The 19,945-nt window shown below is 41.5% G+C and overlaps 1 protein-coding gene across 1 annotated transcript; it reads left to right on the top strand.

Annotated features, from left to right (window-relative positions):
• On the top strand, nt 1–19,916 carry LOC122075496 (protein cornichon homolog 1-like). Its single transcript, XM_042640547.1, has 4 exons — nt 1–354; nt 2,275–2,456; nt 17,565–17,687; nt 19,609–19,916. The coding sequence occupies exons 1-4, from the start codon at nt 280–282 to the stop codon at nt 19,682–19,684; spliced, it is 456 nt and encodes a 151-aa protein (XP_042496481.1). The 5' UTR covers nt 1–279; the 3' UTR covers nt 19,685–19,916.
• The last annotated feature ends 29 nt before the right edge of the window (nt 19,917–19,945 follow it).

The following is a 19,945-nucleotide window of genomic DNA, read 5'->3' as shown; positions in this document are numbered from 1 at the left end:
TCAGCTACTTTCCTTAATCGGAGAAGGAAGTCGGTTACTTACCCAGCTACCCCTCTGCTGACTCCACTGCTACTCCTCGCTCTCTCTCTCTCTCTCTCTCTCTCTGGTGCTGCTGCTTTAAGCTTAATTGTAACAACGCCATATCGATCCGCCGTTAGTACGGGCTATCTACAATGATTCTTTGTTCCTCTTCGCTGAAGTAGAACAGAATCGATATGTTCCCGTGTTTCTTGGGTTTTACAGAGCTTGAAGGCTATAACTGTGTTTTGACCAGCTAACATGGCGTGGGAACTGCTTCTTTGGTTGATCTCTTTCTTCGTTTCTATAGCGCTTCTCGCAGTGGTAATTTATCAGGTATGGTTTTAAGTTTGAAACCTCACGACCTAGGCTTTTGTAGAAGATCCTTTCGTTTTTTTCTTTTTGGGTTGGGGGTGGGGTTTCTTTTGGAAGATCTGTTTTCAATTTTACTGTTTAATACAAGTTTAATAAATTATCGGTGTGATGTTGTTTTTGTGGTTGTGGTTGATGCTTCTGTCTCTATGGACTTTATCTTGTTAAATTTGATTCTTTGATCCTTATCAAGACCTTTATAAATTCTATAATTTAATAAATTGTTGTTTTTTTCGACCTTGTTATTAGTTTTCCCTTATGATTCTATTAGATATTTTCCCTAAAGTAATTTAATTTGGAACATAGTATTACTTTTTCGTGTTGATATCTCGGCCTTGCTAATTAATGGTTATAGTTTTTCTTTACTGTTGTCTGAGTTACACGGGCCTCCTTCCCCCCCTTTTCCTTCAATGAAGAAGAGCTACAGCCCATTGTGTAAAGAATGCTCAAAATCCAATTCGGTGGTTTTAAATACCAGGAGGAACTTACTACTTCTAATCATACTATTAACCGGTGGCTGTAGGTATTTTCATTCTGTATCATTACCGAGATCATTCTTATCAAGTTATACTCATAATGTTCTTGGTTTGAAGTGGTTACCATCTCAATGTACCTCATGTATGTGCAGAGATTTATTCACTTGGAATCATTTTATTTGATTAGTCATTCAACAGATCATGATACAATCTTATCTTTATCTATATTCACAACGGGTGTTTCATATACCTTGCGTCTTGTGTAAAAAAGTGCTTAGAAAAATATTTTCATTTTTCAAGCATTTCACATCATGGTTAAGTGTAGTCTAAGGGCTGAACAGGACTCCTGTAGCTGACCTAACATGCTGGGGTAAAACTTTGTGGGGGTGGACTTGAGTCCTTGTGTGACACAAATTTGTCAACTGCCCAAAAGTAGCTGTATCACTGTATGCTCACCTTTCTAACTTTCCTTTGAAATAAAAAAAAAAAGGAGTACCCAATGCATGATGCTCCTGCCACTACGGGGTCTAGGGAGGGTCATGATGCACGCAGCCTTATTTTTAGAGAGAAATATGCTCATGCTCTAATAACTTTGGAAAAACTCATTTTGAATGGTCCAACGTTTATAAGGTTAAGGAAGCCCATCTCATTGTGCCACATGGAATGATGATGTGGCGATTATGATGGCTGGATAACTTATAAAGCTTTGGGTCAGTCTAATTCGATCAAATACCTTCCTATATGTGGCATGCATCCCCATGATGTCCATGGCACACTTACAATATTCTAACTTCTACCGTGCATTCTCCATACTCTTGATTTTGAAACCTCTATTTTGCCACTTGGTAGATTCTGTTTGGACTGAACTATTACATATGAGCAAGGGTGTTGGTGTCTACATGTCCACAAAATTTGGGTCCTATTGGATTTGCCCCTTGGGAAATATTTGGGCCATGTTGATAAGCTCAAGGCAGGTTGTTCTGATATATTTTTGCCATTAACTTTATATCTAATTGAAAACTTTTACTTGATTCTGCAAGTTTTTTATCATTCTTAGTAATTTTGTTTCTTGTATTTCATAATTTTGAACAATTGATGCTTTATGTTCTCCCGAGTTATTGCTTAGAATTAATTGTTTCTCTCCAATCATTTCTCAACTGGAATGGGTCCAGCTGTGGGCTAGGGAGGAGGCATTCCTTGAAAGGGGAGTGGGTGTGAAATTCTTGCTCTTATTGCCTTTGTATCTTTCATGTGTAGTTTTCTGTTGCCTCTCAAAAAAATAAAAATAAAAATAAAAATAAAAATAAAAATGAAAATAAGTGGCTTTGTAGTATTTGGTAGTGCAGATATGGAGCGCATGCTACTGCTTCTATTAAATGTTTCTAAAGTTTTGAAAATGTTTCTGCAGCTTATATGCTTGTCAGATTTGGAGTTCGACTGTATAAATCCTTATGATTCATCTTCTCGTATTAATGCGGTGGTTATCCCAGAGTTTATAGCACAAGGAACATTATGTGCTCTTTACCTCTTGACATGGCATTGGTTCTTGTTCCTGATAACAGCACCGGTTATGTACTATCATATAAGATTGTAAGTATTAACTCTTCTCTGTTTATTAAGTCGTAGATTGGATTTGAGATTTTTTTTTGTTTTATGATTTTGTGTAAGGGTATAGCTTCAAACTGAATGTTCATAGCGCAGTTTTTTGTTTAAATTTACTGTGCATAATTTAATTGTTTGCCTAATAAATCTTACTTTCAGAATTCAATTGTATAAGAGGAAGTTGAAAAGGAAGGGAAAGAATGGAGAGAAAGAGGTTCTCAAATGTTGATGGCCCTCCTTTTTAATTTTTGGCATTTATCCTGAAAGAGAAAAATGTCCCCATGTTTATGCAATGTATCTTGATATGCTACAACCATATGATATTCCACAAAAGAAAATTCTACACCACCCAAAGCTAGAGCATAGGTATTGAACATAGCCATCTTATGACTCTCATCACGTAACTCTGCAAAGTGATTAGTTCACTTCAATATGTTTCATGCTCTTACGTAAACTAGATTGCTTGGCATACATATATGATAATTGGTGCGATCCTGGGATCAAAACCCTGAGGGTGGGGTTGCTATGGACCCACCCTAGTACTTTAAAGGAAGGGCATTACTGTAATAACAGCAAAGAGGGCTAATTATAAGTAAGTAAAAGACCTATCTTCTTTCTCACAATAATGGAAGAAGAGCATCCAAGCCAGCAGTAGTGCAGCCAGCCTGCAGGAGTGATACCTCGCTCAAGGGGCCTCGGATGGGCCTGAAATTTTAGGCATAGGGTCGCTAGCCAGTATGAAAGCCTCGACATTTTCTCTCTTGATTATCTGTCTACGGTGTAATCTCATTCCCCTACATGTGGGGGGAGTGTTGAGAACTATCCCATGCCAATTAAGTTTGGGACCTTGGATGTTTTCATATACCTGTCGTACCTACTTACCAGCTTAAGCTTTTGTGTTGGACTTAACAACTCTTCTCTGATAAATCTCAATATAGAGCACCCGTGCAAACTAAAAAATATTTGGATTTACCTCACAGCTCTATTTTGGTGAGGATGACTCCAAAGTGCTAGGAGAGCAAGACAAAATCCTGTAATTGGCTTATGATCCTGACAAATTTAGTGGAGTGAGGTGCTGCTTCTAAGGATGGAAATTCTCAGTCAGGCTCACTTAGCCCACTTGAACCTGGCCCGACTATTAGCAAGGATATATTTTTGGGTTCAGCCCAACATCCAATTATTAAATTGGCTGGGCTTGTATAGGTTCCTGCTCTGTTGCATTCCCTTCAATCTCACACCAAACCTGCACAGTTGCCATGTTATTATAGTTTTTTTTGATAAATAATTTAATTTAAACTATTTTATTATTTATTCTTTATTTTTATTCTAAGCTAGCCACCCAAACCTGCCTGGGTATAAGCAGGCTAGGTATGTATTCCTGATGTAGGGGATTCCTAGGTGACTAGATTTCCTACAAGATTAGCTAACTAGGTAGGGTAAACTCAAGGGACTTGAGTAGGACAGGACAAAGGAAGCTCAACAAACAAGATTTAACATGCAAAATAGAATAAGACTAATAAACAAAGTAGCAAAGAGCAATAATAATCTAGGAAGAAAAACACAAACTCACTCAAGCTTCAAGGGGGAACATGGCAGCAAGAAAAATTAGGTTATAACACTATCCTATTAAGCACCAAAAGTAGATAAAAGTTCTATGTTGTATGCTCTAAAATCAGTCCTACTAGTAATAGGAAAAAAAAAATCAGCAATACTTGAGGTATAACAGTGATGCAAATAAAGGTTAAACAATGGCTAAAAAGGGGTGGGCTTTAATGGAATTTAATGGAGTAAATAAAGAGGGAATAATGGGGAATGGGGGGGTTCATTCTATACTTACCTGCTGTCCAGGTTTGAGAATAGCAAAAGGATCTTGAGAAGAAATACTTGGAATTGCCAGAGGTAAAGGTTGCTGTCTACTGGTTGTTGCTGTTTGGGGTGGAGCTTGTTGTAAGCTATGTAACTGGGCCTCAAGAAACCTAAGATGTTTCTCTTTTTGTCCAATCAGGGCAAAAGCTTGGGCCGTATCAGCAGTAGTAGAAGCAATACCAGCAAGTTCAGTGTGGACTTGATCCATCTCAGCTTTGAGGGAGTGGATTAATTGAGTATGCCGTCCAATAGTGCCTTGGGTATGTTGTGTAGAAGCAAGGATACGTTCAAGGTACTGATTTTGAATGATGGCATTCTCATTCTGCCAATTTAAAGCTGCTTCAGCTTGAGAAATGTCTTTTTGTTGGCCTGAGGGTAAGACAGGGGATTTGACTTTCCATACATGGCGTATACCATGAGAATCAGGACCATAATTTGCAGGACCAGGAAAATTTTGCAAAGGAGTAGAGGAAGAAGAACCTGGCGTATACATGCAACAAGGAGGGACTATAGGAGAAGGCGCCTGAATAGATGGAGGAGGTTTACAGACTAGAGTAGGAAGAGGAACATAAGGAGGTTCCGGTTCCAAAGAAGCACCGTATTTTACCATAAAGGAATATCGGGCTTCAATACTCAATGGTCCGACAGTAGGATCTCCTGACTCATAACGTTCCCGGAGAATAGTCTGGGAAGACTTTCGTTTGGGAGCGTAGAAGGATTCATCATCGGAGTCTTGGAGACAGTCATCACAATCACAAAGGTCAAAATACTTATGACCAGTGACTGGATCAGAGAAGTAGTATACCGGGTTACCTTGAGTATCAAAAGATTTGACAGGAATTTTAGAAGCTTGAATCATTCCTGTGAACTGAGTAGGAAAAGGAGAAGGTAAAGGTTGTACCGGAGGAGGCGGAAAACGGATTTCAACCTCATCAGAGGGGTGAGTGATATACTGAGGATCAGAAGACTGAAGGGGCTCGATCGGAGCAGGTTGGCTTGTAGCCATTTGTTGTTCATAAGCCGTAACCCAAGAAGAGGGAAGGAGACGAAGAAGGTCGTCTCGGGGCAATTGTCTGGGTACATGAGTAAGGCTTGGAACATGGTCAGAATCCACAGAGAGGAATAGAGCATCCTACTGCTGGCCTTTGGTTAAGTCAAAGGTATGATTCTGTAACCGATAAGCCAGTTGGTAGTGGAGGGTTCCTGCCAAAGCCGTAGCAGTCTGGGGAGTACCAGAAATTTGGATCTGGAACTTCAAAGCCGAAGGAAGATGGGGATCTGCTAAAGCTATATTGAAATTAGGGTAGAGAGTGAGGAATATGGTTCTTGCGTTCAGGGTGGTCTGAACAGTGGCAATCACAGCATGTTCATACCGCAAAAAGCGACTGTCAAGAAGGGCGATCCGGGAGGCTACGGGAAGACCTTTTCTGCCATGAAAAGAAAGAGCGAACTTAATCGCACCAAAATGGAGATGAGTATAACCCTGATTTTTCCATTGGGGAATAAGGTTAGACGGAATCTCTAAGGTAAACAACTGTTCTTTATCGGTGGCAGGGATGTGATACTGATCACATCGAGAGGCCTGAACTAAGTTTTTCAGAGGTGGAGGTTTCTTCCGAGGAGCAATAAGAGTTTTTCAGGAAGAAGAGGATTTCGTCTTCGGAAAGATAGTATAAGGGTTCAACAGGGGAGACGGAGTCTCAGGTATGATCTGCTCTTCAGGTAAGTAGTCAAACTCATACAGGGAGTCAATAGAAGAGAAGGAAGAAGATCGGGAGGAAGGAGAGGACGAAGCAGAGCTTCGAGAAGAAGCTGAACGACGGGAAAGAGACATATCGGAACAAAGGCAGCAAGTCCAAAAACCGAACAGCACAACTCACCGGCGAAACTCAGATAGATAAAAAGACGACTAGTCGAGGCCGATCAGGACCCCCTTGGACCTAGTTCTCAGAGGCGGAGCAACCCGAGCCGTTACAGGGTATAAAAATGGCCTCTCCTGGGCCTGAAAACCCATCGCTCACAGGGTCTTTTTCCGTCACCAGAAAACCAGAACCAAGAAGTAACCTGCAATAGGGCGTGGCCTAGACCGTCTCTTTAACTAGCAGAGGTTCAAACCGAACTGAGAAGGCCGCCGGAGAAGGACCTTAGCCGGAGAAGGACCTTAGACAAGGCTCTAATACCATTTTTATCTCAGGGTTTATACACAAACCGGGCTCTGCCCATAATGCATTAATCAGGGGCTTTAAATAGCCAAAACTTACAAGACATTACAAGACATGTGGGACCAGAGATATGAGGCCTTCACATGGACTTCACATGACGTGGGACCGTATGTCGAGAGTGTCGGTATACATACATACATACTGAAAGTACTGAAAAACTTACATACGCACAAGCATACTTAACATGTATACATATGCTTAAAATGACATATCATCATCAGAATCGGACGAACTGCTGACTGGGAAGAAAGTAGCTTTATCAATGAGCCAATCATGATAGGCGTCCATGAGGTGAGCAATGCGGGGATAGGGAAGTTGACCATTCTGATGTAGTTCCCATGCTGTATCAACAGTATGAAGAAGAGGAGCCGGAACTTGATGAGGTCGGATATCATTCACTGTGCACATAGTGTGAAGAAGATGAAGCCATTCTGAGCCCGGTTTGTGTTTACACCCTGAGATAAAAATGGTATCAGAGCCTTCTCCTTCCTTCTTCTCCGGCTAAGGTCCTTCTCCGACGGCCTTCTCAGTTCGGTTTGAACCTCTACTAGTTAAAGAGACGGTCTAGGCCACGCCCTATTGCAGGTTACTTCTTGGTTCTGGTTTTCTGGTGACGGAAAAAGACCCTGTGAGCGATGGGTTTTCAGGCCCAGGAGAGGCCATTTTTATACCCTGTAACGGCTCGGGTTGCTCCACCTCTGAGAACTAGGTCCAAGGGGGTCCTGATCGGCCTCGACTAGTCGTCTTTTTATCTATCTGAGTTTCGCCGGTGAGTTGTGCTGTTCAGTTTTTGGACTTGCTGCCTTTGTTCCGATCTTTGTTCCGATATGTCTCTTTCCCGTCGTTCAACTTCTTCTCGAAGCTTTACTTCGTCCTCTCCTTCTTCCTCCCGATCTTCTTCCTTCTCTTCTATTGACTCCCTGTATGAGTTTGACTACTTACCTGAAGAGCAGATCATACCTGAGACCCCGTCTCCCCTGTTGAACCCTTATACTGTCTTTCCGAAGACGAAATCCTCCTCTTCTTCTTGGAAAACTCTTATTGCTCCTCGGGAGAAACCTCCACCTCTGAAAGAGTTAGTTCAGGTCTCTCGATGTGATCAGTATCACATCCCTGCCACCGATAAAGAACAGTTGTTTACCTTAGAGATTCCGTCTAACCTTATTCCCCAGTGGAAAAATCAGGGTTATACTCATCTCCATTTTGGTGCGATTAAGTTCGCTCTTTCTTTTCATGGCAGAAAAGGTCTTCTCGTAGCCTCCCGGATCGCCCTTCTTGACAGTCGCTTTTTGCGGTATGAACATGCCGTGATTGCCACTGTTCAGACCACCCTGAACATAGGAACCATATTCCTCACTCTCTACCCTAATTTCAAAATAGCTTTAGCAGATCCCCATCTTCCTTCGGCTTTGAAGTTCCAGATCCAAATTTCTGGTACTCCCCAGACTGCTACGGCTTTGGCAGGAACCCTCCACTACCAACTGGCTTATCGGTTACAGAATCATGCCTATGACTTAACCAAAGGCCAGCAGGACGATGCTCTATTCCTCTCTATGGATTCTGACCATGTTCCAAGCCTTACTCATGTACCCAGACAATTGCCCCGAGACGACCTTCTTCGTCTCCTTCCCTCTTCTTGGGTTACGGCTTATGACCAACAAATGGCTACAAGCCAACCTGCTCCGATCGAGCCCCTTCAGTCTTCTGATCCTCAGTATATCACTCACCCCTCTGATGAGGTTGAAATCCGTTTTCCGCCTCCTCCGGTACAACCTTTACCTTCTCCTTTTCCTACTCAGTTCACAGGAATGATTCAAGCTTCTAAAATTCCTGTCAAATCTTTTGATACTCAAGGTAACCCGGTATACTACTTCTCTGATCCAGTCACTGGTCATAAGTATTTTGACATTTGTGATTGTGATGACTGTCTCCAAGACTCCGATGATGAATCCTTCTACGCTCCCAAACGAAAGTCTTCTTAGACTATTCTCCGGGAACGTTATGAGTCAGGAGATCCTACTATCGGACCATTGAGTACTGAAGCCCGATATCCCTTTATGGTAAAATACGGTGCTTCTTTGGAACCGGAACCTCCTTATGTTCCTCTTCCTACTCCAGTCTATAAACCTCCTCCATCTGTTCGGGCGCCTTCTCCTATAGTCCCTCCTTGTTGCATGTATATGCCAGGTTCTTCTTCCTCTACTCCTTTGCAAAATTTTTCTGGTCCTGCAGATTATGGTCCTGATTCTCATGGTATACGCCATGTATGGAAAGTCAAATCCCCTGTCTTACCCTCAGGCCAACAAAAAGACATTTCTCAAGCTGAAGCAGCTTTAAATTGGCAGAATGAGAATGCCATCATTCAAAATCAGTACCTTGAACGTATCCTTGCTTCTACACAACATACCCAAGGCACTATTGGACGGCATACTCAATTAATCCACTCCCTCAAAGCTGAGATGGATCAAGTCCACACTGAACTTGTTGGTATTGCTTCTACTACTGCTGATACGGCCCAAGCTTTTGCCCTAATTGGACAAAAAGAGAAACAACTCAGGTTTCTTGAGGCCCAGTTACATAGCTTACAACAAGCTCCACCCAAACAGCAACAACCAGTAGACAACAACCTTTACCTCTGGCAGTTCCAAGTATTTCTTCTCAAGATCCTTTTGCCCTCTATGCTGCCCCGGCTCCTCCAGTAGTTGCGTCTCCCAGAACCTTCCCTCTTGAAGAACTGAAAGCTCTGCAGCGTCAACAACGCACCCTGAAGAATATTGCTCCCAGGCAATAGCCCAAACCTTTATCTCTGGAAAACCCTTTTCCTCCACCTTTTCAGCCTTATCCTATGACTGTAACCTACCCTGCACCATCACCGCCTGTCCATCCCCTTCACCCTCACCTCCTAGAACTAAACCCAAACATCCCCCCATAGGTGCTATAACCCCTTCCGGCGATGATGTGTTATCTGACCTTCTTACCACCTTAGCTCTTCATGACCCTAAACCCGTTCCCTCTTTCATGAATACAGGTCCAGATCCACCTCCTGCACCTTATCCTGCACCTCCGTATGTTGATGAGATGGATGGTGATTAGGATGACCCTATGGTTCATAACCCTGAAATTCCTCAACCCTCTCCAGGTCCCCAATATGCTCCTTTTCAGAACCAAGATCCCAAGCAGTTCTTTACCTTGGATGATGTTCCTGTCTCCAAGTGGGCATCTAAGTTTGCTGACTTTCATGCCTGGATCAATGCTGAACTCCTTCAAGAAGGTGCTACTTCCGTCAGTGTTCTGACTAAGTTTGTTGCTCGGCTCCAAGGCAAACTCAGAGAATGGTATTTAGCTCTTGGTGGTTATAGACAATTGCAACTTGTTCAACTCCCTGAAGGTCACTTCATCACAGTTCTATTTCAAGAATTTCTTGGTCCTGTCTCGAATGATATTACAAAATCTCGTGAAGAGTTTTTACAACTGAAGTGTTGTTCTTTAGCTCGTCCAGATCTTGACAAACACTTCTCTCGTATGACAGACAGATTCCATAAAATTGGCGGCCTTGATGATGAAAACCTGAAGCAAATCTTTCTGAATTCCCTTCCAGAACCTCTTGGTGCTGATACTCTCCAGTTTCTGAGAAATCAGAATATCTCTCTGGCTTCCTGCAGTATTGGTTCCTTATATAGTTTTGCTCTTACCGCTCTTGACAAGCTTTGTAATGTCAAGAGAATTTGGAAAGAATTACAATCCAAATCTGACAAGGTCTCTTCTGCATGTGATACTTCTTGGATGAAGATCAAGTGTAAAGGCTTAGATCCCTCCTGTGATTGTCCTACCAAGAAGTCTTTTCATCATAAGAGGTTCTCTCACTTCTCAAAGAAGCATAAGCAACGGTTTCCTTTTAAGCCTTCTTGGTTTAAACTGTTTAAACCTCAATGGAAATTCCTCCGCAAGAAACAGTTTCGAGGAAAGAACAAGTTCACTTCTTGCTTTATCTGCGGAAAAAATGGACACTTTGCTAAGAACTGTCCTAATACTCGCAAGAAGGAGAAAGTTCTTCATATGCTTGCTCTCTCCATCATGATGATCTATAAGATGCTGATCTTGAGTCCCTGTACTCTCTAGATGCAGATCCTACTGATCTCTCTTTGTTTGCAATTGACTACCCTGATGATGCTGCTGAAGATCCAAATTCCCTCACAGACTCAGACCCAGAGTTTTCCCCTTCCGAGTCCGAGGAATCTGAACCCCTCTACCAAGTAATCCCTTTCCTGCCTCCAAAACAACCACTTTTTCCCTGTCAATCTATCACCTTACCCCATGCTGCGGTAACCTTAATCCCTGAACCTTATGCTAAACCAGTCCGTCTAATCGCCTTTCTTGATACAGGTGCGGCTACAACCATTTTGTCTCCCAAGGTTCTCCTAGAACATTTCTGGAAATCTCAAGAACCCCCTCTTCCGTTTTTAGCAGCCAACGGTGAAACCTTCTACATCACCCTTGTCACCAAACAACCTATTAAAGTTCAACTTCTTCCCACTCTTTCGTTTACCAATGTTATGTTAGGCTCCCACTGTCCTGGTAAAGATCTCATCATAGGTTTTGATGTTCTTAGCCATCTTCCCCTTAAATGGACACCCCATGGTCTTGTGTATAAACAACAAGTACTCCCTTGGTCCCCTTTTTCTAACATTTTTCTTGCAGGTACAGGTCCCACACTGTTTGATGAGTTTAAAGGAAAACTTATGCAAACTTCCTGTGCCGACTCTCATACTGAGTTCTTGACAAAATGTTCTCATCCTCTCTGGCAGAATTCTAAGTTCTTCATCTCCTTACCTTTTAAGAAGAATGAAGATGTGAATCCCACAAAGGCCAGTCATCCTGGCATGAATCCATAACATTTAGCCCTTGCAGTACAAGAACTTCACCAACTCCAAGATCAAGGATTGTTAGAATCAACTGTGTCCCCATGGGCATGTCAGGCATTCTATGTGAACAAACGAACAGAACAGATCCGTGGTAAGATGAGAATGGTGATAAATTATCGGCCTCTAAATTTCTTCCTGGCTAATGATAAGTTCCCCTTACCAACTCGCCCGGCACTGTTACTCCAGTTAGCCTCTGCAACTGTCTTCTCCAAGTTTGATCTTAAAGCAGGTTTTTGGCAACTTGGGATTGTTCCTGAAGATAGACCTAAGACAGCTTTTTGTGTCCCTGGACATCACTTACAGTGGACAGTCATGCCGTTTGGATTAAAGACGGCTCCATCAATATTTCAGCGTGCCATGATGCAGATTTTTGCTCCTATTCAGGATCGTGCCCTGATATATATTGATGATATTCTCCTGTTTTCTTCTACACAGGCTGACCATCTTTGTCTTCTCCAGCACTTCCATCAGATTGTTCAAGACTATGGAATCATGCTTTCCCCAAAGAAAATGCAAATTGGTGTTTCCACCATTGATTTTCTTGGCATTACTATTACCAAAGGAACATATGAACTTCAACCTCATATTGCTACATCTCTACAGCAATTTCCTGATGGTCCCCTGACAAAAACTCAGGTCCAGCAGTTCCTTGGTATAGTCAACTACACGACAGAGTTTCTTCCTCAACAAATCCGACATACATCTGTGCTCCATCAACTTCTGAGAAAGAAAGCTCCTCCTTGGTCTTCTGAACACTCAGCAGCCATCCAAGCCGTAAAAAAGCTATCCATGAACCGTCCCTGTCTACAGATTCCTTCTGATGGACGTCGTATTCTTCAAACTGATGCTAGTGATACTCATTGGGGTGCAGTTTTACTTGAAGAAGCTCCTGATTCCAAAAGAACTATCTGTGGTTATAAGAGTGGCTCGTTTAAACCATCTGAAGCTCACTATCATTCTACGTTTAAGGAAATTCTTGCAGTCAGACGTGGAATTGAAAAGTTCCAGTTTCATCTCATTGGACACAAATTCCTCATTGAACTGGACATGTCAAGTTTTCCTCGCATGCTTGAGTTCCGACAACGCACTCTTCCAAATGATCAACTTCTTCGATGGGCTCAATGGTTCTCAAAGTGGTCTTTTGACATCAAACACATGAAAGGAAAAGAGAATGTTTTGGCAGACTTCCTTTCACGTCCTACCTCTTCTTTTTCTGTAATCCCAATCCTTTATCCTTTAACCCCAGGTGCCTCTTCCTCATCTTCTTCTCAGCCTCCACCTAGCCATAACCTTTGTTGTGCCATACCCCCTCAACTTCCTCCTGAAATCCTTCATACCTTAACCTACAAAGCAGTTCTTACCTATAGTAACCTTACAGCTCTTCAACTGTTAGAAATTGCCCTTCGTCGTGAAGGTCTGTTTCTTGTTGGTTCTACCTTTCACCCAGACTTCCCCTATCTTACAATCTTTACCTTTACCTCCTTCCATGACCTACAAGAGTTACCTCCTATCTTTAAGTGTATCTTCTGGCACTTATGTACTACCTACTCCATAGCACTGTGTTTTCCCCTTCAAGCTATCCAATTTATGTGTATGCGTTGGTGTTCACCTATCAATCCACATCGACCAAACCTGACCATTTTCCAGTTTCTCCTGCTCTTTGTTCTCATAGAAACCTGGTTTCATCTTTTCACCTCTCTCCTCCCACAGTTCGATCCCCCTGATCCGACTATGCATTACATCACTATCCTATTCCATAGACCTCCAGCCATCCTCCAAACTACTGACCCTCCAGATCTACACCCTTGCCATTACATTCATTACACAACAGATTACCATGTGTTTGGAATAAAGCCCTATGCACTCTTCACCACCAGAAGACAGCATCGTTCAGAATGGCTTCATCTTCTTCACACTATGTGCACAGTGAATGATATCCGACCTCATCAAGTTCCGGCTCCTCTTCTTCATACTGTTGATACGGCCCAAGCTTTTGCCCTGATTGGACAAAAAGAGAAACATCTCTGGTTTCTTGAGGCCCAGTTATTGAACCCAGATTTGAGGATGGTGTCCAACAACAGTCCGATTATTGAAAGGAGATCAGCAACATCCCAGTCCCTGACGTAAAGAATAACAGCAGCCCAGTATTGAAGAGAAAACCAGCAGCAGTCCAGCATCAAAGGAAGATAAAACAGCAGCAGCAATTCAACATCAAAAGGTAACAACAGCAATAGATATTGACCGACAACAGTAGATAGTAAGCAGCAACAATAACAGTAAACAACAGCAGTTCAAGTTAGTAACCAGCAATAGTTTCAGTGAGAAAAGATAGAAAAGTGAGAGAGGGAGGGAGGCGAGAGAAGAGAGAACCGAGAGAGAAGAAAGAGAGAGGCGAGAGAGAGAATGAGAAAGACGAGATTGAGAGAGAATCGTGAGAGGGGTGGGGGTTTTGCTCACTGGCTATTTTTCAATTCTAATTCATTGATTCTAAACGTGGCCCTTGGCCTTACATATATAGGAAAAGAAATACTCAAAATAGGAAGTAGCAACTAGTAATTAACCTAACATTAAAAAATAAATCTCCTAATTTAACCCAACAACTTGGGACAAATAAGAGGATATTATTTAGTTTCCTAATTCATCTCAAAGACCTAAAAATTAAATAAAGAGACTAGGAAAAATAAAATAAGTAACTAATAAATCAGTGGGGCCCACGCTGGTTGGCCAATCAGGACGATAGGAGAGAGAGGGAAGAGACTACCGCTAGTCGGTAGTCTCTTCTCTCTCCTTTCTCACCCCAGAACAGGTGCAGTAGTTTCTCCTTCTTTCCTCCTTTCTTCTAATCCTCCAACCACAAAGAAGGTTGGGTCTTCTTCTTCCTTCGGTTGTACATCTTGATGCTCCCATCAACTCTCCCCGGCTTGGAAGAATTTACCTCCAGTGAATTAAAGCTCATGTAATATTTAAGCAGGTCTAGTTTTAGTTGTTGGATATTTTGCATTGTGATCCAGGTGTTGTCAATTTCCAGATGTCCACGCCACTTGACCAAGAACTCTCTAGGACCTCCAGTGTGTGTGGACACAATCTTCTCATCAAGGATTTTCTCAACTTCTTCAGTCCTTCTCGTGACCATAGGCATAGGTGGTAATGAGGTGGGGGGAAGTGGTTAGTTTGGTTCAGTAGGCTCATCAATGGTGAAAGGAAAGTCCTCAAAGTCATCAGGATAGAAAGAGGTAATGGTAGAGGTACCATGGTATGAGGCAAGGTCTTCAACATTGAAAATATTACTGATCTCCATACTAGTTGGAAGATCAAGAACATACATATTGGCACTTATCCTCTTGAGTACTTTGAACGGATCTGTGCTACGAGCATGCAGCTTGCTCGCTTTTTCCCTAACAAAGCATTGCGGCTTAATTCTAACTATCACCATATCGCCCTCTGAAACTCTTGTAGTCTTCTGTACACATCTGCCTTTGACTTATATTACTCGTTGCTCAGTGCTATTTGTCTTCTTATACCTGCATGCAAATCATGTATTTGCTGAGCAAAAGACTTGGTTGACTGGGAGGTCCTGGAACTAGACACAATTGGGATGAGGTCTATGGGTATCCGGGGTTGGTATCTTGAGCCGATCTCAAAGGGGGACAGATCAGTGGTACGGTTCTTAGAACTATTATATGTAAACTCAGCCTGGCTAAGGACTTGATTCCAACTGGTAAGGTGTTCTCCTGTGAGGCAACGAAATAAATTCCCTAAGCTCCTATTGACAACCTCGGTCTGGCCATCGGTCTGAGGGTGGAAAGTGGAGGAGAAGCGGAGCTTCGTGCCCATCATCCGCCATAGGGTCCTTTAAAAATGACTGGTGAACTTAACATCCCTATTGGACATTATGGTGAGGGGCAACCCATGGTACTTGACAACCTCATTAAAGAAACGTTTGGCTTCCATGGATGCATCAGAGGTCTTAGAGCATGGGATGAAATGGGCCATCTTCGAGAAGCGATCTACCACCACGTAAACAAAATCATGGCCTCTCGAAGTTTTTGGTAGACCAAGCACGAAGACTATGCTAAGGTCCTGCCAAGGGGAATGGGGAACGAGTAGGGTAGTGTACAAACCCATGTTTTGCTTTTGTTGTTTGGCAGTCTGGCATGTCCTACACTGACTCACAACTCTAGCAACATCCCTCTTCAGTCCTGGTCAAAAAAATCGGTCCTCAACGAGGGTGATGGTCTTATCTCGACCGAAATGGCCAGTGACTCCCCCAGCATGTAATTCCCAGATCAAGAAATCTCCAAGTGCAGTCCTGGGAATGCACAACTTGCTTCCTTTAAAAAGGAAGCCCTCCCTAAGTAAGTAGTCCGAGCGGTTGATTGGGTTGCCTTCACTCAAGGAAGTGAACGGCTCACTAAAATCAGGACAGGTGGGGTATTGGTCCTTGACTCGTTCGAACCCTACAACCTCTACACTCATTGCTTGGAGTAGCACACTAGTTCTACTCCTAGTATTGGTGCGACTGAGGAACATGTTCAGCCAGCTCAGTGCATCTGCAACAGTATTCTCGACACCAGGTCTGTGCTTGAGTACAAAAATGTATTCTTGGAGAAACTCAACCCACTTGGTATGTCTCTGGTTAAGTTTCTTTTGGACACTCAGGTATCTCAGAGCTTGGTGGTCAGAGAATAGCACGAATTCTTGCGGTAAAAGGTAATGTCGTCAATAGCGCAATGATTGGACAACCACATAGAATTCCTTGTCGTATGTGGAATATCGTTGACTAGCTTCATTAAGCTTCTCACTAAAATAGGCAACAAGGTGGTTTTCAATACTCCCTTGCTGGACTGCTAAGATCGCAGGAACAGAACCAGAAAGAAGAAAGAACAATGAGAAAGGAAGATTGGAGAAGAGGGGAGATAGAGAGGTCGCAGGGAAGAAGAAGAGGGGGGTTGTCTCGCCGGACAAAGAGGAAGAAGAGAGAGAAGGGGGGAAGACAGCCATGCAGGGGGGTTTCACAATCAATTTTTCTTCATTCATCAACTGTTGTTCCCATGAATTACTTGTCCAATATATAATAAAATAAAATTAAAAACCTTCTAATTAAAATCAAAACTAGGATAGAAATAAAATCTCCTACACCTAAGCTAACAAAATAAAGAAAAAACTAAGGACTCAAATAGGAAACAAATATTCTCAAATAAAAATAAAATCTTAAATATTCTATTAAACTTGGAATCCAAATTAGTAACTTGGAACCCAAATTGGATCTGGGTCTTGGTTTGGGTTTTGGAGCAGGCTTGGGTCAATCCATTGGAGTGCTGCTGCATCAATCCCCCTTCCCATTAAATAATCAGGTGAGTTAGGGCCAGGAATAGAGCCCAAGATTTCTGGGTCAACCCACCAAAACCTGCTTGTTTGCCATATTAGCTGCTTCCAACCAAAGAGAGTGGATCTCTCTCTCTCTCTGGTTTAGCAAGAGTTACTGTTGTACAGCTTTGGGCCTTTATGTGGTATGGTTGTTCTTCTTTGATCCTCTTTAGTTAAATTTAGTACTTAATCAGACTAAAAGAAATAAAAAAAGTTCTGCCAATATAGGCTATTTCCACTTATCAAAATCTTTACTCCGTGATTTGAACATATAAGTGCAGAATTTAGGTAACTTCCATTACAGTCTTTGATGGGAAATTGAAGTTACTTGTTGCTGATACGTTTTTAATAGAATAGCATATTCATTTCTTGGAGAAGAAGTTGCAATATAGCCATTTACTATTGGAAAAAATAGGTAGAAATCCTAGAGCTCCCTTATTTTTCCTACTTATGTGTTGCATCTGTGATTCTGGTTTTGTTTCCAGTTATTATTATTATTTTTTTTTGGATGAATATTTCCAGTTATTATTATTATTATTATAACCGAATTCATCATTTCTGTTTTTGAGGCCTTACAACATACAATTTTTATGCCATATTTCTCCTTGATAGAATTGGAAAATCTATATTATGCCAGTACATTCCACACACATGTTCTGCGTTCTTTTTGTTTTTAAAGATTATTTTAGAATACTACTTATGTTCTGCTGATATTTCAGATATATGAGACGAAAGCATTTTATCGATGTCACCGAGATCTTTAGATTACTTAATGGTGAGAAAAAGCATCGAATGGTCAAGCTTGCCTTTTATTTGCTTCTCTTCTTCGTAGTCATATACAGGTCTGTTTTCCACTTAATTTTATGTAACTAGCAACTTGCTTTATACGCTGCACATTATCTGATTCAGTGCTTTATGTGGCAAGGTTTTCCCTGCTTCTTGTGGCCACAAAATTTTCATTAGCTGCACATGTCTATTGATGCTTATCAGTTACTGAAGCGAGTTATAATACTTTGATTGTACGTGATATATTCTTTGCCAGCTTTCATGCTACTAATTACTTGGATTTTTTTTTCTTTTCTCCTGATTAAGCATTCTGTTCTCGCACCAATGAATTGCTCTCTTGTGTATTTGATTAAACTCTTGGGGACCAAAAGTATCAAAATGTTGTCAGAAGATTTAAGGAGGTTGTTCTCTTCAATGGTTTTAAAACTTGGAACAGATGGCTCAGAGGTCTCCTATCTGATGGTCCAACTGCATTTTGGCAGTGAAATAGCCAGCCATTCTAATGAGTGATAACACTCCTTCACAAGAGATGGCAATATGCCAAACACCTGGTAAACCCCTATCATTTGGGGACAGCTCCTAGGGAAAATAGATTAAATAAACCTAAACAATCACCAGAGTTACACTATATTGCCAACTCTTCATCACCAGCTAGAAAAATACTAATGGCGGTAAATATACAACAATAGACTCATCTTGCAGCATGGAGTCCTCAACTAGAATCTTCCTTGCTCATTTTAAAGGGAAAATCTTAGACAGGAGAGTTTGTGACAAACTTGAACGAACCAGACATGAACTTGTGGCATTTCAAAATATGGTAGACTGCCCCTATTACTAGCCCTAAGAGAACCATATATCAATTTCCTTAAAAACTGATGTTCTGGTTTATTTATTTATTTTTTTGGGTGAAGAAAATCACATTGTGGCATTCAAGACTCCAAGGAAGGTCTCTTGCCAATTGTTAATTCACCAATTGCTGAGGGACTTCTTATAAAAAATTAATAAAATTACAGAGGCACTTGTTTAAGCAGCCTTATTGCATCTCTATGTGCTGATAGAAAGCAGTTTTGTGTAGGATCTTCAGTTTGGGGAGAGAATGAGGTAAGCAGGGGATTGCATCATGTGTAATATGCAGTATTAGATTCAAAGAGCAATCCGAAAGTATAAGTGTAATTGGAAACATAGTTGTCCAGATAGATTGAAATATCAGCTGTTGGGTCCAATATTCTTTGGTTTCAATTTCTGAAAACCAGAAATAATGACGATTATATAAAATTGTAAAGAAAAAAAAAAAAAAAGAAGAAGAAGAAGAGCAGCCCAGTGCACGAGGCTCCCGCTACTGCAGGGTCTGGGAGGGGCAAATGTACGGAGCCTTACCCCCTGCTTCGCAAAAGAGGCTGTTTCCAAGTTTAGAACCTATGACCAACATGTTGCAATAGTATATAAAATTGTAAATTATAATAAATCAATGGAAGCTCCGAAAATCAGTTTAATTTTTTATTTTGGTAGAAGATTATTCAGGTTTCTTCTTGCATTGATTCTACTTGTTTCCTTTCACTTTATTGGTGCTGCATTATGGTCATGCTTTGTGAAGGTATTTTGAGCCTTTTCAGCTCTTCCCCTGCAATTTGGTGTATTTTTTTTTATTGTTAGTATGCTTGTAGTTATGCCCTATTTTTCCTGTGCATATCTATAGCTCGGGACTCAGGGTCAAATATCTTGCAGACAATGGCTTTTGTTATTTTTCTCCTCATGCTATAAAAAGGAATATCATGAAGGATCAGTTAGTCTTGATATACAGTTACCTGTCTTCTATATAAATACACAAGCACCGATACACATTGAACACAGGCTAAATACATGCGGAAGCGGAACACACAAAAACAAACACAGATTCACAAGGAACTCTAATATATGTTTTAGTCCAAATCATTTCTCCTTTTCCTTGTCTCTGAAGACTGTAAATTCTTGTTGCAGGCTTGTAGCAACTGCTGTTATGGCTCTCATTGATGATGATGATGCACCACGTGTGCATGAATATCGGGTATTTTGAAACCCCTTGCATTTGGAGTGTGGTGGTTTCCACTTTAAGTCCTGCTTTACAATACATATCCAATATGATGGGATCTTCCACTAATTTGTAAGACATGTTGATGCACATTGACATGAAGCTTGCGCAAGGGGTGAAGCCTCTGAATTCGCCTTCCTGGGGCTATTGTTAGGTGGCTAAATTGTCTTGTAGTGTTATTTGAATAGTACTCACGTGCAGATTGGTTCTTGTTTTATTCCTTGCCCAAAATACTTTCTTATTCCC

The sequence above is a fragment of the Macadamia integrifolia genome, chromosome 4, assembly GCF_013358625.1.
Source record: "Macadamia integrifolia cultivar HAES 741 chromosome 4, SCU_Mint_v3, whole genome shotgun sequence".
NCBI classification, from domain to species: Eukaryota; Viridiplantae; Streptophyta; class Magnoliopsida; order Proteales; family Proteaceae; genus Macadamia; species Macadamia integrifolia.
The sequence above is the reverse complement of the archived record's forward strand: the minus strand, read 5'-3'. Positions and strand labels throughout refer to the sequence as shown.

Coding starts and splice junctions, on each gene's coding strand:
- LOC122075496 (XM_042640547.1), top strand. CDS start 280: ATGGCGTGGGAACTGCTTCTTTGGTTGATCTCTTTCTTCGTTTCTATA. Junction 2,457..17,564: donor ATGTACTATCATATAAGATT/GTAAGTATTAAC, acceptor CTGATATTTCAG/ATATATGAGACGAAAGCATT. Junction 17,688..19,608: donor TTCTTCGTAGTCATATACAG/GTCTGTTTTCCA, acceptor TTCTTGTTGCAG/GCTTGTAGCAACTGCTGTTA.